The sequence below is a fragment of the Notamacropus eugenii genome, chromosome 5 (genome assembly GCF_028372415.1).
Source record: "Notamacropus eugenii isolate mMacEug1 chromosome 5, mMacEug1.pri_v2, whole genome shotgun sequence".
Taxonomy (NCBI): domain Eukaryota; kingdom Metazoa; phylum Chordata; class Mammalia; order Diprotodontia; family Macropodidae; genus Notamacropus; species Notamacropus eugenii.
The window spans coordinates 173,682,411-173,706,882 of record NC_092876.1 but is presented as its reverse complement, the minus strand read 5'-3'; the positions used below and the strand labels follow the sequence as shown (position 1 = coordinate 173,706,882).

General features: G+C 41.3%; 2 protein-coding genes across 3 annotated transcripts in view; one reads left to right on the top strand and one right to left on the bottom strand.

Annotated features, from left to right (window-relative positions):
* The window catches only part of FAM118B (family with sequence similarity 118 member B), a 94,533-nt gene extending 94,424 nt beyond the window's left edge, over nt 1–109 (bottom strand). The window contains exon 1 of the mRNA XM_072611522.1: nt 20–109. The gene's annotated coding sequence lies outside the window, so the exon portion shown is untranslated. The remainder of the gene's footprint in view (nt 1–19) is intronic.
* Nucleotides 61–23,661, top strand: RPUSD4 (RNA pseudouridine synthase D4). 2 transcript variants are annotated; one of them, XM_072611533.1, is made up of 7 exons: nt 61–249; nt 12,542–12,707; nt 19,901–20,102; nt 21,532–21,625; nt 21,704–21,848; nt 22,206–22,303; nt 22,963–23,661. In XM_072611533.1, exons 1-7 carry the CDS (start codon nt 61–63, stop codon nt 23,161–23,163), a joined length of 1,095 nt encoding a protein of 364 aa, XP_072467634.1. In that variant the 3' UTR covers nt 23,164–23,661. The 2 variants fall into 2 exon arrangements, with proteins under 2 accessions (XP_072467634.1, XP_072467633.1); XM_072611532.1 differs by lacking the exon at nt 61–249 and adding an exon at nt 487–574.
* Nucleotides 23,662–24,472: the final 811 nt, after the last annotated feature.

Here is a 24,472-nt window from a genome sequence, read left to right as displayed (position 1 = left end):
GGGCCTCCCCTTCACACACCGCCTAGAGTAGCTTTCGTTCCCTCCCCCAGGACGGACAAGATGGCGGCGTCCTCGAGGAGTGCGCTGAGCCTCCCGGCCTGGGATACCAGCCGCATTTGGGGGCGGCACTTGGTCTTCGTGGCCAAGTTCTTGTGTTCCGCTACTGCCGCAGTTCGGCCTTCGGGGGCTCAGCAGCTAGCGGAGAAGCTGCGAGCCCAGAAACAAGAACAGAAAGCGAAGGAGAGGGAGGTAAGGGCGCCGAGACTACGATTCCCAGGAGGCAGTGCGCGCACCTGGCATGGGGCGGAGGGGCAAGGACGGTGGCTCCTAGGCTTCCGGTATCCGGGTGGCCAGGAGCTGCTACCTGCCGTCAGTGGGTTGGACTCGGCCTGAGCTGCTCGGCCTGGCCCTGGTGCTTTGGCACTTGGCTCCGTTTCTTTTTAATTTTAAAAGTAATTTAATTTTCACGTCCCCGAAGGCACTGTCGTGGGTATAAAGAGCTCTAGCTTTGGACGAGAGAGATCTGCGTCCGAGGCCGGCCATGGTCCCACGCTGGGTGCGTCACCGCGGGCAGGTGGGGTCACTTCGTGGTACTCTAGTCGACCCTTTACCGTTAAGTTAAGAGTTCTCTATCCTGACGTAGGCCTAAGTCACTACCCGCAGACACATACAGACGTTCCTAGAAGCAGGTGTTAAACATGACAACTGGCAATGAAATCCAAGTTCATTTAAAATGAAAAATAACAGCGCAATGTTCAAATTACATTTTAATTTTAAAAATGTATTATTGGTAGCATTTGAACCAGAAAGGAGGAAGTGTATTTAAACATTTTGTTTTGACACAACAGATAATTCCCAGCAAACACTCAAACAAACCCCTCTATGAAACCTGTCCAAGAACCCCTGTGTTAACAGTCAGGGTAATGTCTTTGGACTTTGATAGTATGGAACTAAGATTGACCATCCTCTGCCTTGTTGCTTCTGGGTAATGATTTTATTTACCTTGGTTTGGGCAGGTGCCTGTGCTGTTGTGCTGCTATGGGTCCTATCTGTCACATCACACAAGTCTTGCTTGCCACGATTCTCTGACTTTTTCGTTCCTTATGGGGTAGCAGTATTCCTTTACATTTGGATTGGATTCAGGATCACATATTCATATACCTGAGTTTGTCCACCCATTTGTCAATTGTTGGGCATAAATTTTGCTGCCAGCTTTTTCTTAACTTGGTGCTGCTATAAACATTTTCAACATACCATTCTTTTTTTATTGTCAGCTACCTTTTGGGACTCTACTGCCAGTAGTGGCATTTCTGGATCAGAGGGTGTGCACAATTTAGTAATTTTCTTGTGTAATTCCACATTGTTTCACAAAACTGTCAAACTAATTCACAGCTCTACCAGCAGTAGCGTGCCTCTTTTCTATCAACCAGTTTTCATTTAATTAAGGATTTATTAAATGCCTGCTACATGCAAGTTATCATGCTAAGCTCTGGGAATATAAAAAAGAGGCAAAAGACAGATCCGGTCCTCAAGGAGCTTACAATGTAATGGAAGAGAGAACAGGATAAATGGGAAATAATAATTAATAGAGCAAAGGAATTAGAATAAAATTTCACATCTTCAGCATTTTTGCTAACTTAATGGGTGTACCATTCTGATAAAGACATCTTTCACATATACGTCCATACTTGAGAGGATTTGTAGTCCCTGTGTAAGTATTTCCCCAAGTGACACTGATCTCAACCTGTCCATGCACTCTCATTCCACATAATCTTATCCATCTCCTCCCATAAATCCTCCACAAGAGATCCGCTCAAGATGCTCAGAGCCTTCTTCTAAGTCTCTTGACATTAAACTGTTATCTACTCATCTGTTAGTCCCATCACTATCTTTTTGTTCCACTAGTAAAACTCTTTTACCTCAATTTTCTTTGTATAATGAAGGCATTGGACTACATCAGAGGGGCCAAACATGCAGCTCACAGCACTCCCTAGGGCAGCAGGAACCAGATTAAAATGTAGTTCCTAACAGATGAGATATGTGGTATATACCAGCAATATGTGGCCCACAGGGATCCTTATACACAATTTAGCAGACCCCATTTCTTCCCATAATTCCTCCACAAGGGAACTACTCAAGATGCTGACCCTTCTTCTAAATCTCTTAACAGTAGCCAGTTAGCTACCCATCCTGTTGCCAGTATTGCTTTGATAAACCCCAACTGTACGTTATTCCCATGATCTGCCTCCTTTGTTCCTGTTCATGTGCTGCTGTATGGAACTAGAGAGGAGTCATGAAGCTCGGTTCCCCTACAAATTTAAATTTCATAATCTCAGCTGGCTCTTCACTGAGGTGAGGCAATCCTTTAGACCTCCCTAACCAATTCATTGTTCCAACCACCCAACAGTGACTGTTTACAAATCTTTATGCCCCTCTTCAAGTCCAACATAAGCATCCCTCCCCTCCCCTCCCCTCCCCTCTTAGGGTTATACTTCACAAAAAAAATTGAGGCCATTCATCAAGAGCTTTCTCCTTTCTTCTTTTCTTCATTTCAGACATCTTCTACTACCTCCTCTTTCACCCTTGCCTCACATGGAGACTTCGCCTTTCTACTTGGCAAGGCAAATCTCTCTACATATACCCACGATACCATCCCCTCCTGTTTTCTCCAGCAGATTGTCCCCCTCTGTCATCTCCACATCTTCTTTAATCTTCCATTTTTTTCCAACCTGTGGATTCCTCCTCCTTTGCCTATAGAATACACTCAAGTTTCCTGCATCTTTAAAAAACTACCATTTGATCTGGCCATTCTTGCTAGCTACCATCTTATATCTAGCTCCTTCCTGGCTAAACTTAAGAAAGTTGTCTATTGTAAGTGCTTCTGCTTCCTCTCCTCTTAGTTCCTCTGCGTTTTGGCTTTTGACCTCATTCAACTTAAAGTTTCAAAATTACTAATGCTAACCTTTAAAAGATTTTTTTTGACTGAGTCTCCCTTTCTTGCCTAGATTGAAAGTAAAATGGCCACAAAAGGGCCTCCTCCTATTATTGATAAGCACGGAAGCTTTGACCCACTGTTTTCAACCTGAGCCAGTTTGCGTCTTCAACAGTTTCTGACTCCTTGTTCCTAAGAACTTACCCTAATAGTGCAGGACTTAGTAGACCTCCCATCAGCTTTTGTCCTCCTGAAGTTCAGAACCCTAGAACTCAAGTAATCCATCAGCCTCAACCTCCTTTGTAGCTTGGATTATAATCATGTGCCACTACATTCCCATACCAGTGATATCTAATGGCCCTTTGCTCAGTTCTCATGCATTTTGACCTTTCTGTGCTTTTAACACTGTTGATAACCCTCTCCCCCAAATATTCTCCCCTTTCTAGGTTTTTTTTTTTTCACAGTGACCTCTTCATATCATCTGACCATTCTTTCTTAGTCTTTGCTGGTTCTTTATCCAGATCATGTCCATTAACCCCTGATGTTCCCCAGGTATCTGTCCTGTGCCTTCCTCTCTTCTCCCTCTTTAATATCTCACTTGATGCTCTCATGTTATCATTTTTATACAGATAATTCTCAGATTTATATATCTACCCTTAGTCTTTCTGCTGAGCTCTAGTCCCACCTTACCAGCCTCCTTTGGATATCTTAAACAGGATGTCCTATAAGCATCTCTAACTCAATATATCCAAAACATAAAACATACTCCAAATTCTCTCCACTTCCTGACTTTCTCATTACAGTTGGGAATGCCATCATTCTCCCAGTCACCCAGACTCACAGTCTCAGTGTCATTCTCAATGCCTCATTCATACTCATCCCAGACATGTAATTTGGTGAAAACTCTTGTCATTTCTATTTTCACATGTCTTGTATGTGTGGTGTTCTCTCCACTCCCATAGCTCTAACTTGTGCAGGTCTTCATCACCTCACACCTGAACTATTTTCATAGCCTTTGGGTTGTTTTCCCTGCCTCAAATCTCTTCCTACTCTAATTCTGCCTCCATTCAGCCAACAGAGTCATTTTCCTAGGACAGGTCTGACATGTCAGCTCCTTAAGCTCTAGTAATTCCATGTTTACTTTCAAGGGCAAATATAAATTGTATTGTTGGGCTTTTAAAACCCTCCACAGCCTTGCCTCTATCTACCTTTCCAGCTTTCTTACATTTTCTGTCCATGTAGTCTATAATCTAGCTACACTGGCCCTCTTACTACTTTTTATACACAACACTCCATTTCCCATTTCCATGACTTTTCCCTGGTTTTACCCATGCTTGGAACATTTTTCTGTGGGGATTAAATTTGTCTAACCGACAATAAAAGAGACTGAGGCAGACCTGTAAGCCAATGGCACTTTATTAAAGGGTCCATGGTCCCCTCTAATGAAGTGGACCTCAGATCTTCCTCACAATCTGAGATTCCCCTTTCTTTTTCTTGTTCACCGATCTTGTTTTTATAGAATCTGATACCCAAATTTGCAAAAGAGGCATGGCAAAATACAGAATCTCATTGATTGATAGACCTTGCTCTTGAGGGCCAAAAAATAACATATTAGCAGGGGGTTACAGGTTGGGTGAAGTATGAGGCATCTCCATGAGTGGTCATGAGATGGTCATTTGCTTGTGATGGACAAGAGATAATGGTCTGGAGGCACAAAAATAAATGGGGGGATTTCTAAAGCATCAAGGCATCCCACCCATGCTGGGCTTGGTCATGGAGTTTCAGTAAAACAGGATGGAGATGTCTTTATCAGTGTTCTCGTGGTGTAAAAGTTAGCCTCATAATTTGGTAAACAAGTAGTAAACCTTACATTAAAGTTTGAGACCTGTTATAAGAACCTTTCTATCCCTATATGATTTACGTAGATTATGAAACTGATTGGAATAGAGTAGGGGCACCAAATGAATTATTTCTCACATTCCCTTCTACCTCCTGGCTTCCTTGGCCTTTTTTAAGACTCGGTTCAGAAGATGGCAGAGTAGAAGGACAGACCTGCTCTAGCTCTAACCCCATAGCCCATAAAATACCTATAAAAAAATGACTCTAAACAAATTCTAGAGCAGCAGAAGTCACAAAACAACAGGGTGAAGGAGATTTCAAGACAGCCTGGAAAGCCAATAGGAAAGGTCTGTTGCACCAGGCTCATAGCAGCTCAGACAGGACTGGAGCAGGCTTCAGGGTGCGGAATCATGGGTAGCAGCTGCAGTTCCCATATTTCTCAACCCACAAATGCCAAAGACAGCTTCAAAGGTCAGTAAGAAAGCTCTTTCACCTGGGTGGGGGGATACATGGTTTTGTCCCAAGGCCCGACCCCAGGGCAGTGGAAATTATTGCAACAGTATCCCCTTTTGGAGCCCTTGGCTCCAAAGACTCTGGGAGAATAAAGCAGCTGATCTGGACTGCAGCCCTGAGGGGCAGTCCTGGGGTGAGCAGGAGCTCTGCTGTGGTGGAACTGGTGGTAATGGTGGAGAGGAACCCAACTTGCAGATCCTGGGCAGAACAGAGTGCTTGTGGTTGCTCCCAGACAAGAGGCCAGGCCAAGAGAGGAGTAAATTCCTCACCCTTGATTGTGTCACCTTGGAGGAACTGAGAACTTACAGGTCCCTAGAGTATACCCTGTACTTGACAAAGGACTCAAAAGTCAAGTAACTGGCTGGAAAAATGCCCCAAAAGGGAAAAAAAATAAGACTGTAGAAGATTACTTTCTTGGTGAAAAGGTATTTTCTTCCATCCTTTTGGATGGGGAAGAACAGTGCCTACCATCAGATGAAGACATCAAAGTCAAGGCTTCTACATCCAAAACCTGCAAAAAAAAATATGCAGTGGTCTCAGGCCATGGAAGAGGATTTTGAAAATCAAGTAAGAGAGGTGGAGAAAAAATTGGGAAGAGAAATGAGAGCAAAGCAAGAAAATCATGAAAAGCGAGTCACCAGCTTGCTAAAGGAGATCCAAAAAAATGCTGAAGAAAATAACACCTTTAAAAATAGACTAACCCAAATGGCAGAAGAGGTCCAAAAAGGCAACAAGGAGAAGAATGTTTTAAAAAGCAGATTGGGCCAAATGGAAAAGGTGCTTCAAAAGTTCACTGAAGAAAATAGTTCTTTAAAAATTAGAATAGAGCAGATGGAAGCTAATGACTTTGTGAGAAATCAAGAAATTACAAAACAAAACCAAAAGAATAAAAAAATGAAAAAAAAAAGACAATGTGAAATATCTCATTGGAAAAAACAACTGACCTGGAAAATAGATCCAGGAGGGATAATATAAAAATTACTGGTCTTCCTGAAAACCATGATGAAACAAAGAGCCTAGACATTATCTTCCAAGAAATTCTGAACTTCTAGAATCAGAGGGTAAAATAGAAATAGAAATAATTCACCAATCACCTCCTGAAAGAGCTCCCCAAAGGAAAACTCCTAAGAATATTGTAGCCAAATTCCTGAGTTCCCAGGTCAAGGAGAAAATATCATAAGCAGCCAGAAAGAAACAATTCAAGTATTGTGGAAATACAATCAGGATAACACAGGATTTAGCAGCTTCTGCACTAAAGGGGAGCTTGGAATATGATATTCCAAAGGTCAAGGAGAATAGGATTAAAATCAGGAATCACCTACCCAGCAAAACTGAGTATAATACTTCAGGGGAAAAATGGAATTTCAATGAAATAGAGGACTTCCAAGCATTCTTGTTAAAAAAAAAACAAAAACAGAGCTGAATAGAAAAACTGACTTTTAAATATGAGAATCAAGAGAAACATGAAAAGGTTAACAGGGAAAAGAAGCCTTAAGGAACTCATTAAAATTGAACTGTTTACATTCCTACATGGAAAGATGTTATTTGTAACTCATGAGACCTTTCTCAGTATTAAGGTAGTTAGAAGGAAAAGATATCTACATATATCTACATATATGTATGTATATGTACATATATATCTACATATATACTTATATACTCATAGACATAGGGCACAGGGTGAGTTGAATATGAAGGGAGAATACCTTAAAAAAATAAAATTTACTGTTGAATGGAATGTACTAGGAGTAAGAAAGGGAGAGGTAGAATACAGCAAATCACCTCACATAAAAGAGGGAAGAAAGAGGTTTTACAATGGAAGGGAAGAGGGGGGACATGAAAGGAAATAATTGAACCATACTTTTTTTTTTAATTTAAGTTTTCAACATTCATTTCCACACAATTTTGGGTTCCAAATTTTCTCCCCATTTTTCCCTCCCCCCACCCAAAACGCGAACATTCTGATTACCCCTATCACCAATCTGTCCTCCCTTCTAACATCCCTCCCTTCCCTTATCCCCATCTTCTCTTTTGTCCTGAAGGGCAAGATAAATTTCTATACCCCATTACCTGTATTTCTTATTTCCTAGTTGCAAGAACAGTACTCAACAGTTCCTAAAACTTTGAGTTCCAGCTTCTCTTCCTCCCTCCCTCCCCATCCATTCCCTTTGGGAAGGCAGTATAGGCCATATCTGTGTAGTTTTGCAAATGACTTCCATAATAGTCATGTTGTGTAAGAGTAACTATATTTCCCTCCATCCTATCCTGCCCCCCATTGCTTCTGTTCTCTCTTTTGATCCTGTCCCTCCCCAAGAGTGTTGACTTCAAATTACTCCCTCTTTCCATTGCCCTTCTTTCCATCATTCCCTCCACCCTGCTTATCCCCTTTTCCCCCACTCTCCTGTATTGTAAGGTAGGATTTCATACCAAAATGAGTATGCATTTATTCCTTCCTTCAGTCAGATGTGATGAGAGTAAGCTTCATGTTTTTTTCTCTCACCTCCCCCCTTTTTCCCTCCACTGAAAAGTCTTTTACTTGCCTCTTTTATGAAAGATAATTTGCCCCATTCCATTTTTCCCTTTCTTTTCCCAATACGTTTCTCTCTCACTGTTTAATTTCATAATTTTAAGATATGATCCCATCCTGTTCAATTCACCCTGTGCTCTCTGTCTTTCTGTGTGTGTGTGTGTGTGTGTGTGTGTGTGTATGTGTGTGTATGTGTGTGTGTAATTCCACCAACTACCCAGATACTGAAGAAAGTTTCAAGGGTTACAAATATTGTCTTTCTCTGTAGGAATGTAAATACTTCAACTTTAGTAAGTCCCTTATGACTTCTCTTTGCTGTTTACTTTTTCATGCTTCTCTTCATTCTTGTGTTTGATAGTCAAATTTTCTTTTCAGCTCTGGTCTTTTCATCAAGAATGCTTGAAAGTCCTCTGTTTCATTAAAAGACCATTTTTTCCCCTGAAGTATTATGCTCAGTTTTGCTGGGTAGGTGATTCTTGGTTTTAGTTCTAGTTCCTTTGACTTCTGGAATATCATATTCCATGCCCTTCAATCCCTTAATGTAGAAGCTGCTACATCTTGTGTTATCCTGATCGTATTTCCACAATACTTGAATTGTTTCTTTCTAGCTGCTTGCAATATTTTCTCCTTGACCTGGGAACTCTGGAATTTGGCCACAATATTCCTAGGAGTTTCTCTTTTTGGATCTCTTTCAGGAGGTGATCTGTGGATTCCTTGAATGCTTATTTTTCCCTGTGGTTCTAGAATCTCAGGGCAGTTTTCCTTGATGATTTCATGAAAGATGATGTCTAGGCTCTTTTTTTGATCAAGGCTTTCCGGTAGTCCCACAATTTTTAAATTATCTCTCCTGGATCTGTTTCCCAGGTCAGTTTTTTTTTCCAATGAGATATTTCACATTATCTTCCATTTTTTTCATTCTTTTGGTTTTGTTTTGTGATTTCTTGGTTTCTCATAAAGTCATTAGCCTCCATCTGTTCCATTCTAATTTTGAAAGAACTATTTTCTTCAGTGAGCTTTTGAACCTCCTTTTCCATTTGGCTAATTCTGCTTTTAAAGCATTCTTCTCCTCATTGGCTTTCTGAACCTCTTTTGCCAATTGAGTTAGCCTATTTTTAAAGGTGTTATTTTCTTCAGCATTTTTTTAGGTCTCCTTTAGCAAGCTGTTGACTTGCTTTTCATGTTTTTCTTGCATCTCTCTCATTTTCCTTTCCAGTTTTTCCTCCACCTCTCTTACTTGATTTTCAAAATCCCTTTTGAGCTCTTCCATGTCCTGAGCCCATTGAATATTTATTTTGGATTTTGGGGGTACAGAAGCCTTGACTTTTATGTCTTTCCCTGCTGGTAAGCATTATTCTTCCTCATCAGAAAGAGTGGGAGAAGATATCTGTTCACCAAGAAAGTAACCTTCTATAGTCTTGTTTTTTTTCCCTTTTTTGGGCATTTTTCCCAACCAGTTACTTGACTTTTGGGTCCTTTGTCAAGAGTAGGGTATACTCTGGGAATCTGTAAGATCTCAGTTCCTCCAAGGTGGCACAATCAAGTGTGTACTGGTCTGGATGCAGAGAATGATTTTTGTGCCCAGAATCTTAGCAGTTACCTCTCCATAGCCACCTGACCTCCAGTTCCACCAAGTCAGCACTGAGGGATGATTTTCAGATAAGCTGGATGGGCAGGGCCTCCATTCAGTGTGAGACAAAGACCAGCTCCCCCAGGGCCTCCACACAGGGCTGAGGCAAGACTCAGCTCCTCAATGCCCCCAGGAGTTTTTATGCTCCAACAATGGATCTAGTTGCAGCGCCTGCTGATGTGGCCTCTGCAGTGGCTGCCTAAGGCCAGAGCTATGGAAGGCCCTTCTCCTTTCTTGGCGAGCTGGAAAAACCCTGTCACTGACCTTTGGCGCCTATGGGTTGAGGGATCTGTGAACCTGCTGCTGCTGGGACTGGGGATTCCGCGACTGGAGAGTATGCCCCTGAGGGCTGTTCAGGAGCTGCACCATGCAGCGAAGGCTAGGCTGGGCTCTGCTCCGCGTCCAGTGCAACAGACGTTTCCTGTGGGCCTTTCAGGTCACTGGGCTGTAAATTTCCTCCACTCTGTTGTTCTCCACTTCTGCTGCTCCAGAATTTGTTGAGAGTCCCTCTCTACAGGTATTTTATGGGCTATGTCTGAACCTAACTTTCATGGAATTTGGCTTAAGGAAGGAATAACACATACTCAGTTGGATATGGAAATCTGTTTTGCCCTGCAGGAAAGCAAGAGGGAAGGGGATAGGAGAGGAAAGATAATAAAAGGGACAGCAAATTGGAGAAAGGGATAATCAGAAGCAAACACTATTGTGGGAGGACAAGTCAAGGGAGATAATGAAATAAATGAAGGGCAGGATAGGGCAGAGGGAAATGTGGTCTTTAACAACATAACTATTATGGAAGTGTTTTGCATTGTTACACATGTATGAACTATGTTGAATTGCCTGTTTTCTCAATGAGGATGGTTGAGGAGGGAGGGAGAGAATATGAAACTCAAAGCTTTACGAATGAATGTTAAGAATTGTTTTAGCATGCAACTGGAAGTTAAGGTATACAGGCAATGGAGAATAGAAGTCTGTTCTGCCCTACGGGAAAATAGAGAGGAGGAGGGATGGAAGAAGGTTGGGTAATAGAAGGGAGGACAGACTGGAGGAAGGGGTGAATGGGGTGCATGCTGTCCTGGGGTGGGGAGAGATGGGGAGAAAATTTTGAATTCAAATTCTTGTGGAAATAAATGTCGAGAACTGAAAATAAATGAATTATGTATTAAAAAAAGAAAATGTAATGCCTTAAAACTGTTACTCTCCATCTTAAATTCAGTTTTCATGATCTAGAAAGTATTTGTATATATATAATATAAAAATCTAAATTAAAAAAAAGACAGTTCAGATTGTCTTCTGTTAGAGGCTTTTCCCAGTCCCCTCATTGGTAGTGCTTTCTCCATGAGATTAGCTTTCCTTTACACTGTATATATCTCTTATGTACATAGTTATTTACATGTTATCTCACCCAATAGTGTGCGAACTTAAGGCAGGGGCCCACTTCTTTTTTTCCTTATCCCTAGTGCTTAGCACAGTGCTTTGCTCATAGTAAGGACTGAATAAATGCTTTTTGATTGACTGATTTAATTTGTTGGATTTATTAAGCTCAAATGTCACTCCCTATATGATGCCTACTCTGATTCCTCCCCTCCTCACCTTAGTTTGTGTCTTTCTCTCTTGCCTTATCTTTATGTATAGTGCAACCTTTTTGAAAAAAGGACCTCTCTGCCTTCCATTCTACCTCCTCTCTATGAACCATTGCCACAGGCAGGCAGTTAAACCCAGAAGCCACCATCCTAGGAGGTATAAACCTTGTGGAGAAGAGTTCTGCCATCCTCACTACCCCTAGTACTTCCTGCCACTGACAGGACAGGGAACCCAACCTAGCTGAAGCAGCAAAGCAATCTTGAAGAAAAGATAAGAGATGGCATGTTCCAGATAGATCAGTTTACTACCATGACCTCAGGCACCTTTCTTCCTAGACTCTGGTGGAAAAAGCCCAAGACTCTGAGCCTGAGAAGCCCAGGAATGGAAGTGTCCCTCAGAATATTTGACCTATTTCTGGCCTGATCTCCACAGTCATCATAGAAGGGAGAAAAGAGATCCCCCAATACCAGCCACCTGCCAGTTGCTATTGACAGGCAGGTAAACCTGAGACTCCTGGAATAGCAATGCCCCCATATTACCAACCCTGCTTTGTGCTTAGCTCCCACTGCCATTGTGTCATGGAGCAGCCTCTAGACAACAAAATGTAGAAAAGAAAATTCTTAGGGCCAAAGGCCTTGACACTATCAAATGTTTCAGCCTCAGAAGGGATTATGGTTTAGTCTGATATAAAACCGATATAAAAGGAGATGCATTACCATTTGCTTTTCTACTGTACCTTAAAGACTACCAACCCTTTCCATTTGACCTGCAGCTTTATAATTTTGTCCTTCCATGTTAGAATGCGAGCTCCTTGAGAACAGGAACTGTCTTTGTAGCTCCAGCTCTAAGCACATACTTTGTACGTATTAAGAGCTTAATATGCTTTTTCATTTATGTATTCATTATTTGAGATTTTTTCTACCTCCTTGTCCCCCACAACTGATGTTGAGTTACAAATTATACAGTTATTCTCATGATGGTCTTGCAAATTCTTATGTGCATTGCAATACAAGGTGTCCAAATGTCTCATGAAATGTTTCTTGTTACCCTGGGATATGTGATTAAAACACCATGGCCCACTCCTTTATTTTGACTCTTCAAGGAGAACCTATGAGTCAGCCTTCTATTTAGATGCAATGTCCTTCTGTCATCTGGTTTCATTTATGGTGAAAATGTCAAGACTCAGGATTCAGTTCCTCCAGTGGTATATTCACTTGTCCATCGTTAGTTACAGATCTTATTATTTTAGAGTACCAGCTTAGGGATACTTGAGAAACTGAAATGTCTGCATATAGAATAGGATCTTGTTACTGTTATTTGTTAGTATCTTTGTATATTTAATTGTATTTTTTAATATTTGTCATTTCCCATGGTACAATTATATCCAATTATTTTGATCTACCACAATATATTGAGCCGTTTTCCAATTATTGAACATGTGTCCCAGTCCCAGTTCTTCCCTAAGTCATAGTGTGGACTTTTAAGGCCGTTGTGAGTGACACTTTTTTTTCTCTCACAGGTGCCTCGAGACCCTGTTCAGAGGAGAGTGCAGGAGCTGAAACGGTACACACAGCAGCTACAGAATGTCCACCCCAATGTGCTGTCTAAGGCATTAAAGAGAGGGATCCTATATCAAGACAACAACCTTGTTGTCATTAACAAGCCATATGGACTACCTGTGCATGGTAAGGATCAAAGAAAGAAAAGATGAACTGCATTGAATTGTTGACTTACCAACTACATACAAAGCTCTCTGCTAGGTGTTGTGAGAATAAAAATAGAAAAATGACACAGTTCACATCCACAAGAAATTTATATTCTACTGGGCTTGGGAATGCAGCACATAACACAGAGAAGAATGTTAAAAGGTTGAGAATGATGAGAAGGAGAGAGAGGATGAAACAAAGTGTTTTGTCAAAATCTGAGTGAGAGAACACTGGCACACTTTCAGGTAGAAGGAACAGAGTAGACCTTGTGGAGGAAATGCCTATAATCATTATAGGTGGAAAGGAACATAGAAAATATCAGAGGGGGCAGAGCCTAGATAGCAGAGTAGAGGAAGCATTCAGCTGAGCTCTTCCAACATTCCACTTGAAACAACCTTAAAACAACACCTTAAATCAGATTCTGGAGTGGCATAGCCAATAAAAGGTCAATGAGACATTTTTCCAACTCAAGGCAACTTAGAAAGTCAAAAAGAGCGATCTATAATGTGGAGATGGAGCCTGCCCTGCAGATGATGTGGATGGAACACTAGTGGTGGTGATAGAAGGAGCAGCAGCTGCAGAAGCTCTCAAGCCGGACATAGAGTACCTAGCAGTTGGTCAATAAGCGATTATAGGGGACCCCTGTGCAAGCACTGGACATAGGACTAGACATTGTTTGGCCTGTACCCACTTCTAGGTCATAGTTCAAGGGTGGAGAGGAACATTTTCAGTCAAGAGACAGTAGGAGCCCTGAGGAATGGCACCAGTTTTGGAACAGTATTACTTCTGGTCCCAAGGGAGTAAGGGACGTGAGGGACAGTATTACTTCTGGGCCCAAGGGATCAGGGCCCCTGAGGAAAAGTACTATTTTTGGTCTCAAGTAAACAGGAGCCCTGAGGAGCAATATGGATTACAGTCCCAAGGGATCAGGGACCCTTCCTGGGTAAGGACCAGAGTGAAGACCAGTGATCACACTTTTTCCCAGATCATACCACCTTGGAAACACCAAAAACTTCCAAATCCCCAAAACTAAGTATGAAAACAGCAGCATGAGAAAGCCTGAAGCTGGAGACAGTCTCCCTTACCGTATGAAGGAAGGTGGCCTAGCAGTACCAGAATTCAAACTATATTACAAAGCAGTGATCATCAAAACAATCTGTTATGGGCTAAGAAATAGAGTGGTGGGTCAGGGGAATAGATTAGGTACACAAGGCATGATAATAAATAACCATAGTAATGGAGTGTTTGATAAATCCAAAGACCCCACCTTTTGGGACAAGAACTCACTGCTTGACAGCAATTGCTGGAAAATCTAGAAAACAGTTTGACAGAAACTAGGTATAGACCAACATCTCACACTCTTTACCAAAATAAGGGAAAAATGGGTGCAGTTATCCCTTCTACATCATAAGGAGTTAAGGGCACAGCGCCCTCCAGATCTGGAAAATCCTGTAAAATTTTTTGGCCCTCCTTTTGTACCAGAGAAAAAGTCTGCATTTTTTCTTTTTCTTTTATGGGATGTTTATAGTACCTTATTGTAAAATTTGGGTTAAGTATTTGGTCATAGGCTCTGTGTTGTCTGCTGAATTTTGCATGTAGTCTAGGGCTTCCATAAAACTCCCCCAAACTTCCTATTTAATTTCTTATATCAACTCATGATAGGTGATGTGGAAGAGATAAACTGTATATAATTTAAACTGTACATAATCACATCAAGGGTGTTATCATAAGCAAATTAGGGGAGCATGGAAAATTTTACCTGTTAGATCTGTGGAGAAGGGAAGAGTTTATGACCAAACAAGAGAGATAAAGAATCATGGGAAGTAAAGCAGATAATTTTGATTACACTAAATTAAAATGCTTTTGCATAAACAAAACTAATGCAGTCAAAATTAGAAGGAAAACGGAAAAAAATTTTATAGCAAGTTTCTCTAATTTTTCTAATATAGGAAACTGTACCAATTTAAAAAGTAAGAGCCATTTTCCAGTTAAGAAATGGTCTAAGAATATGAACAGGCAGTTTTCAGAAGAAGAAATCAAAGCTATTAATAGTCACATGAAAAATTGCTCTAAATCACTACTGCTTAGAGAAATACAAATTAAAACAACTTTGAGATACCTCTTCACACCTATTAGATTGGCTGAATGACAAACTATGGAGAAAAGGTGGAAAAAATTTAGGACACTAATCCACCCTTGGTAGAGTTGTAAACTAGTACAGCCATTTTGGAGAACAATTTAGAACTATACCCAAAGGGCTATAAAATTGTGCATACTCTGTGATCCAGCAATACCACTACTAGGTTTGTATGTATGCCAAAAAGATCAAAGAAAAGGGAAAAGAACCTATTTGTACAAAAGTATTTACAGCAGCTTTTTTTGATTGTGGCAAGAAATTGGAAATTGAGGGGATGCCCATCAGTTGGGGAATGACTGAACAGGTTGGATAAATGATTATGATGGAATACTATTTTTCTGTAAGAAATGATGAGCTGGTGTGGGATGATTTCAGAAAAACCTGGGAAGACTTATATAAACTGATACAAAGTGAAGGGAGTGGAACCAGGAGAACATTGTACATAGTAATAGCAATATTGTATGGTGATCAACTGTGAATTACTTAGGTATTCTCAGCAATACAGTGATCCAGAACAATTCCAATTCCATGTTGGAAAATGCTATTCACCTTCAGAGAAATAACTGATGGATTTTGAATATAAATTGAAGCACACTTAAAAAATTTTTTCTTTAGTTTTCATTTTTTGTCTGAATTTTCTTTTGCAAAATGGCTAACATGGAAATATATTTTGCACATCTTCACATGTATAATCGATATAAAATTGCTTATCTTTTCAAGGAGGGGGGAAGAAAGGAAAGAGAAGGTTTGGAACTCAAAATTTTAAAAAATAAATGTTAAAAAAAACTCTCCATGTAATTGGGAAATATTTAATGAAATAAATAAAACCATATTAAAAAGAAAGAAATAACCAGAGGCAGCTAGGTGGCACAGTAGATAGAGTACTGGATCTGGCGTCAGGAACACCTGAGTTCCAGTTCTGATCTCAGACACTTACTGACTGTGTGACCTTGGGCAAGACACTTAACCTTTCTTTTTCTCAATTTCCTGAACTGAAAAATGAGGATAAAAATAGTCATCTACCTCCCAGGATTGTTGTGAGGATAAAATGAAATATTACCTTTGAGGTTCTTAGCACAGTGTCGGGCCATAGTAGATACCGTGTCAATCCTAGTTATCGTTGTTATTATTATTGTTATATACTCCACTCATTTTACAAAGAGGGATATTTAGGCCAGGAAAGGTGAACTGATTTGCTATAGTGCACATAGTATATTAGCAGTCTAGCAACAGAACCCACATTTCCTGGTACTCTATCTCTTTCTAACTCTACCTCAGTGATTTTAAGATAGTCTGGAAACCTCTCTCATGATTGTAGGATTCTCATAGCGGTTAGAGCAACAATTGAGAATATCTATTACAACTGTATATCCCCAATCAGCCTTGAGCCCAGTCAACATCAATTAATTGAATACCTATAATTACTGACAGTGAGTAGTACCAGATGCTCACAATCTAATGGGAGAAGCTGGGATATGTAGGCATACGTACATAAAGATACATATGAGAAACACTTGGCGAGAGGCAGCCAGATACCTGGACTAAGTCACTTGGTTTCCATGTACCTTGTTCCTTCATGTGTGGAATGAGAAGGCTAGACCAGAAGACCTCCAAAGGTCTTTCCAGCTCTGAATTCTAGTATTTTGGGGGATTTAGTGTAGAGGGTTTGAATGAGTGAACGAATTTATTCATTAAATGAGAAAACACTAATTAAGCACTTGCTGTCTGCTAGGCATTGTGTCAGTTGCTGAAGATACAAAGATGAAAACAATAGCTCCACCTTCAGGGAGCTTACATTCTTTTATGGGCAAACACAATTTTGTATACAGAGAGAACTAAATACAAAACATATATGGAGTAATTTGGGGGGAAAGTCCCCAGCAGTTGCAGGGAGGGTCTGGAAAGGAAGGTATCTCCTGAGCTGAGCTTTGAAGGAAGCTGGAGGATCTAAGTGGTGGAGGTGAGGAGAGTCTTCCAGGAGTAGGGATAGAAGTGTGGACACAGGAGACAGAAGGCCCTTAGTGAGGAATAGAAAATAGGCCAGTTTGATTGCAGTGTAGATGGGGTGAGGGAGAGTAATGTGCAATAATCTTTGAAAAGTGGGCCAGAGCCAAATAGCAAAGGACTTCAAAAGCTGATAGGAGTTTGTACTTTATTCTGGTGACAGAATGACTTATTGAAACTTGCTGAGTGGGGTCAGATCCATGCTTTGGGTATGAAAATTTGAAGCTCTATGGAGAATGGATTGAAGAGACTTGAGGAAAGGAGACCAGTTAGAAAGCTATTGCAGGCAGAAGGTGATGAGGTTCAGAACTAGGATGGGGGCCATGTGAATGGAGAAAAGGAGGCACATATAGGATGTTGTGGCCTACGTGACTAAACTCCTTGAAAAGGCCATTTGCCATAGGTGCCTCCCCCTTCTCTCACTCTCTACTTAACACTTTGCAATCCAGCTTCTGTTCTCATCATTCCATTGAAACTGCTCTCTCCAAGGTTACTAATAATCTCCCAATTGATAAATCCAATGACCTTTCCTCTATTCTGCTCATCCTCTTCCTTGAACTCTCTTCTCTCTAGCTTTTTGAGACATTACTCTCTCTTGGTTCTCCTTCCTATCAGAACTTCTCCTCATTCTCTTTTGCTGGATGCTCATCCAGTTTACACCCTCTAACCATAAGAGTCACACAGGGTTCTGTCCTTGACTCTCTTCTCCCTCTCTTCTACTTCATTTAGTGATCTCATCAGTTCCCATGACTTTATTTACAATCTCTTTGCTACCTATCCTATTCTGACCTTTCTGCTGACCTCTAGTCTCACCTCTGCCAACTACCTTTCAGATATCTTGAACTGGAGATCCAGTAGACATCTTAAATTCAACTTGTCCAAAACTGAACTCATTATCTTTCCTCCTAAACATTTTCCCCTTCCAAATTTACCTATGATTGTTGAGGGCAACACCATCCTCCAATTCCCCCAGGCTCAAAACAGTTGTGATTCTCATTCCTCACTATCTCTCACCCCCCCAGATCCAATCTCGATTTCACCTTTGCAACATCTCTCAAATACATCCCACTTCTCTCCTCTGACACTTCCACTTAACTGTGGTGCAGGCCTTCATCACCTCATGCCTAGACTACTACAGTAGCCTCTTTGTGGATCTGCCTGCTTCAAGTCTTTCCCCACTCTAGTCCATCCTCCATTCTGGCAGGAAAGTGATTTTCCTATAAGTCTAACCTGTCATTCCCCTACTGAGTAAATTCTAGTGACTCCCTATCACCTCCAGGATCAAATACAAAATCCTCTGGCATTCAAAGCCCTTCACAACCTAATTCTGCTCCACATTTTCAATTTTCTTATACTTTACTCCCTGCTATTTACTCTTTGATCCCTTGACACAGGCCTCATAAGCTGTTTCATGAACAAGATGCTGAACCTTTCAGGTTCTGGCATTTTCTCTGGTTGTCCTCTCCCTTCTCATCTCTGCCTCCTGGCTTTCTTCAGGCTCCAACTAAAATTATGCTTTCTCTAGGAAGCCTTTTCCAATCCCTGTTAATTCTAGTGCCTTCCCTCTCTTAATTATTTCCTCTTTATCCTATATGTAGCTTGTTTTTACATATTTGTTTGCTGTTTGTCTTCCCCATCAGATTGTGGGTTCCTTAAGGTCAGGGATTTTTTTGCCTCTTTACATTCCCAGTGCTTAGAACAGTGCTTGGCACATAGTAGATATAGTGCCAATGTGATATTCACAGTGCCTACTGCTGCCATGAATATGCCAGTGCAATTCTGAATGGCAAAATACCACAGATTCTCCACATGGAAGACAGAACCAAAATATTTATTCAGACACCAGAATGCCAAATACGTCATAGTAACAAAAATCTATAAACAATAACAGTGCAGAGGGCACTACCAGCCCTAAGCCTTCCCCATGTTAGGGCCTTCCCACAAACCCATTCCCTTAGACAAATCACAAGCAGTCTCCCCAAACAAAATCGCAAACAAGCTCTCTCACTCAAGACAGCCAGCTGACTGCTTGCCTACATCCTTCCTAGCTCTGACTGTTCTCTAGCCAGTTTCCTCTCAGCTCTGCTCTAGCTCCATCTCTTCCTTCTTGTTCCACCCATTCAGCAAACTCCTTCCATCACAGACTGTGTATGACCCAGACTTATGTGACCTCAGCTTCCATGTGACCCAGGCAGGTCATGTAGGCCTATTAATAAATGGGAATGATCTTCCCATTTAAATTATCCTTACAGTAGGTGCTTAGTAAGTACTTATTGACTGACTGGTATAGTGTAGAATTTGATTTGATAAGCCAAAGCAACTGATTGGATAGAAGGGAGAGGGAAGAACTAAAGGTGACTTTGACGTTGCATATCTGGGTGATTTGGAAGGATATTAGAATGTTAATATAGAGGATTTAAGAAGAGAGGTAGGTTTGGGGAGAGAATGGGCAACAGAAATTATTTCTGTTTGACATGTCAAGTTTGAGGTGCTTGTGGTCCTTCCAGATGAGGTGCTCAAGTTCTGGAGAAAGAGGCTAAGGCTGGATATATAAATCTGCGAGTTGTCTGCATAGAGCTGATGGTTGGACACATCAGAAGTGACTGATGAGGTTAGTTAGGAGTTACAGGTTGGAGGTAAGGTTGGAATATTATTTTAAAGATTAGGAAGGAGACCCATTAAAGTTTGGGTGAGGGATGGCAATAGCATACATGAAGGCTTAAAGCTAGAGAATAGTGTGCAAGCTTTGAATGGAGCACAAAATGATTTTACATTTTTCCAGCAGGATTTGCAGATCTTCACACTCCTTGAATATAGAAACCCTCCTTTCCCTTTCTTCCACTTCCAAAATAAGGACCCTGAGGTAAGAGCCATAGGTAGCTTTGGTAGAGTGAAGAGAATGCTACTTGTTCCTACTGGGATCCTTTGACAACTAAGGGCAATAATCTTTATTTTTTTCCACTTCCAAGAAAAGGTGTTATTTAGAATCCTTTTGTAAGGTTCATTCTTCTTTGTTGTGTCCTCTTCATAGGTGGCCCAGGGGTCAAGAGCTGTATCACCGACATCCTGCCTATTTTGGCTAAGATGTTATATGGCCACAAAGCAGAGCCACTGCACCTTTGCCATCGCCTGGACAAAGAGACAACAGGGGTGATGGTGTTGGCACGGGACAAGGGGATGGCTCACCGAGTCCAAGACTTTTTTAAAACTCGGCAGGTGGCAAAGAAGTACTGGTAGGAGCAACATTGGGACAGTTAGCTCAGATGAAGGACTCACTTTTTGTCCATTTCCTCAGCAAATGTTTATTGAACACCTCTTGTGTGCAAGACATTTTAGGCACAAAAAAATATAGAATATTCCTCTCCCCTCAAGGATTTTATAGTCCATCACTGTCATTGCCCAATACTCTGTTCACCTTTCCCCTCCTTGTAGAAATTCATCTAAGAAAACAAACTGATGGAGTGACTGATTCTGATAGCATGTGCCTTCCAACCTCCTTTCATAACCGTCAGTCCTTTGAGGTTAAGATTGTCTTTTGCACTGATCTGCCTTTTCACGTCTTTTAGTGTTGTTTTCCTTTACGTTACTGTGGTTATTATGCTTATTATTTTACTATATATCACGTCATACACGTTTTCCCCAAATTCCCTGAATTCTTCATCTTTAATTCAAATAATTTTTGTCCCACAATAATATTCTATTACATTTATATATCATAGTTTATTCATGCATTCTCTAAATAGTGAGCACCCATTTTTCTTCAGTTTTTTGCTACCACCAAAAGTGCAACTGTGAGTTTTAGGAAATTTATCATGACTGTGGTTTGCACCAGTCCATACAGATGGATAGAAGTTCCTACAGATTTATACTCTTAATGAAATATGTTGGATGTACTGTTACACATTCATTGCCTTTCCTAGGACTCAATCCTTACCCTCGAGCAGGAGGTTTTGGGCTTTTGCGTGCTTGTGATGAACCTCTTCAGCAGTCTTTTGCAGCCTAGAGTACCCCTTTCTCACAATCATCTTTTTAAATAAGTGAAGGAACTTCTAAAGAAGTTAATGAGAATAAAGATATATATTTTTCCCATCCAAGTCCACAGAACCCCTTGAAATCTATTGGTGGACTCCTTAAGAAGCTCTGCCCTAGAAGAACCTCCCCTTTGGAAAACAAAGGTCAGAAAGATGGTGGTTCTTGTCTGCCTGTAGTCCATATTAAGTGATGAATTCCTTGGGATGAGACAGTAGTGGTGAAAAAGCCCATGCTATTCTTTGAAGCCTTTGTTCTGAGGAATACCTAGATGATAGAAAACTCTTTTTCTGGAGGGAAGCCTAAGTTCGCAAAGAAGGGCAAGCTGATGAAAGGGAAGCCTTATTCCCCTACAAGTAGGAGAGCATACTGTGTAGGAACAGTCTTTTTTTGTTTTATTTCTGGCAAGGAACTTGTCTCTTTAATCCTTCTGTCATCATCTTCCTCATGAAAAAAAAACAAAACATTTATCAAATAGCCAATTGTGATTGGCTTTGTGCTAAAGACTATACAAATACATCAGGTAGACTTACAGTTGTGTTATATAACTATAGACACTTACGCTAAAGGCTTCCCTGCCTCCTCATCTCTGCTAGGGATGTGTAATGTTTATGTTCTGTCTCCTCCCCTCAGGGCCATCTGTGTGGGGGTCCCCGTTCATTCAGCAGGGATGATAGATATCCCTATCATTGAGAAGGAGGTGCAAGGCCAGCAGCAGCACCATAAGGTAGGTAGGTGTCTTCTGTGCAGAGCTTTTTTTTCAGCCCATTTCTTTAAAGTCAACCCTTGATCTCTCTGGCTTCAGATGACATTGGCACCAAACTACCGCATGGAGAATGGGAAAACCATGAAGGTCCGTCCAAATAGGCATGCTCATGTTGCTGTGACGCAGTATCGGGTTCTAAGCAGCACTTTATCCTGTGCCCTCTTAGAGCTGCAGCCTTTCACAGGTGAGGTCTTGCCTTCTCAAAATGAGTTAGCAAATCTCGAATGTTCCAAAATGTCTTGATGCAGCTCTCTCCAGTGCTCATTGTGAGAGTTTTCACAGAAATGACTTTGTAAGTATTCTGACCAGTCTATGTCATTTCTTGGGTGTCCAGAGTGATTCACTATGATTCAGCAAACATTTAATAAGCACCTCTACTTGCAGGGCATAGTCCTAGACTTTGGGGGAGATGCAAGGTAAATGATACACTGTTCTAAAGATTTTCACTGTTTAATTAAAAAGATAGGACACATACACCAGTACTTTGAATGAGATGGATTTTCTGGAAATCTGCTGTTTTTCTTTTTCCTCAATTATTCAGGGGTGAAGCATCAACTTCGTGTCCACCTAGCCTTTGGATTGGGGTGTCCAGTCCTTGGGGATCACAAATATTCTGACTGGAACAAGTTGGCACCCCAGGTAAGAGGGCCCTGCCTTCTTCCAATGCATCGCAAAAAGGGAAAGAGAAATTGTTCTTTGTGCTCAGTGGGCCAAAACACTAGAGTAAGTCAGTGAGCAAAGGGTTATTAAGTACCCTTTTGGTATTTAATATTGGATTGGACATTTGGGGACTAGAACAGGCAGTCACAGCTGTTGGAGAGGAGTTAGATGTTTGGGTAGCAGAAGTATAAGTATGTGCGTAAAATTCCATAGGCTGAGCAGGGTGGGGCAGGGCAGAGAAGAGCTTGTGTAGGGTTAATTAGGAAAGCCTTTCTGCTTCATTTATTCTCACCTTTAATTTTGGGTGTCTAAAAGTTAACAGTAACCTTTCTCACCACTGCTGAAAAGCCAGAGAATTCAATAGACCTGGTAGAATCCATTCTTTCTGAAAGCCTCACTGCCAGACTAGTGTCAAATGAAAGTTTCCTAAGGTTTGTTATGACTTCTGGATATAAGGGCCTTGAGACTATAATGACTTCCCAGGTGTAATTTGGAAAAAAAGAGTCCCAATAATTGCTGTATCTCCTACGAATATTTTAAGAGTAGTGTCCTCAGAGCAGAGGCTCTCAGGCCCTTCCTGCTATTTGAGGATGTGTTTCCTCCATCCTTTTTCATGGGCTTCTCTTTCCCTTATACAGAAGCTGTCTGTTGGCATCCTGAAGAGACTGGGTCTGGAGAAGGCAAAGACCCGCTACCTTCCTCTCCACCTGCATGCCCAGCAGCTGATTCTCCCTCCCCTGGGCTCTGAGAGTCAGGAACTTAACTTGTTTTGCAAACTCCCCAAGTTCTTCGTGCGTTCTTTGTCACATCTAAGACTGGAAATCCCTGAGAAAGACTGAGATTAAAGGAGAAAGTGAAGACAACACAGTATAGAACAACTGAACAATTTTTCTTTGGATTTATTGGCTTTGCACTCTTGGAGCCAGTATTCTGTGAAGCAAGAAGGTTCAAGAGATGACTCTCAAGGAGGAAGTCTTCATCATCCTCTGGGTACTTTTGACTTTGAAGTTGGAGTAGCTGGCTGGGTTGACTTTCCGTGGAGTTAGAATCCAATATCCAAATGTATAAAGGACATAAGATATGATGGGCTGAAGAATCTCAGTTGTTTCAGGTTCTCTTATGTAAAACAAAGGTTACTTTCTGATATGGTCAGCAGATTGTGGAGGTGCTTGGCTTGATGGTCTGTATTACCCCCTCACTTCACTGGGACAGAAGAACCCAGGCAAACTAGGCAGACTGGTGTAAGTGGAGAGAATTAAATATATATATAATCCCCAAGGACAGAAACAAGAACCAAGAACTATATTTTCCCTACAATAAAATTCTTTTTTAAACTATATGCTCCTCACCAGGTAAGTTCTTATCTTTGAATGCCCATCATGGCTTAACCTATGCCTGCTGTGCTGGGCAAACAGGTTTCATACAGCTTCTCAAGTGACCCCCTTATCTGCCATCTTCTAGAAGGACCTCTTAAGGGTCACATATTCTCCCATTCCCGAAATAAGGAAGTTGCCCTAACCGGATTCCCAAGTTACCTTGATGGTTGTTAGGGCATCCCATTTAAGGCCTTATGTATGAGCATCATGGCTTTTTCTGGCAGCTCCATCTTTGCTGTCCTTCAGGCTCTGAGCCCGAGGCCCTTGTGTTTCTGATCATCTGGACTGTTGCAGTGCAAGGCCTATCATCTTACAGCCCTGCCCTCTTTATCCTTGGTATTTCCATAAAGAAGCAGTGAAAGGAAATGCAGGAATGGCTTCCATAATGCTCCCCAAGATTTACAGCACAGCCAAGGTTGCTCATTCATCCTGTAGGGTCTGTTTGACTGCATCAACTATTTTGAAAGGTGTCGCTCTTCTTTAAGGGAGCAGTCCCCTCTTGTAAACTCCTGCTCTTTCCTTAACATTTCCCAAATTATCTGCTACTTTGGGCTGTCCATACACACTGAAAGATAGAGGAGTTATGGCTTTTTACAAAAGGTGAGAGGGTGGTGGATAGTGAGCTGTTTCAGTAGAGATCATGGGCTGTGGGACTCAGGAAAGGGGGAGTATTGGCTGTTCTCTTAAGGAATTATGAGGAAGCAAGGGGAAAGGGGTGACCTGGGAGTTCTGTGGGGTTCAAGGAGCAGTGGTAGGAATTTTTCAAATGAGT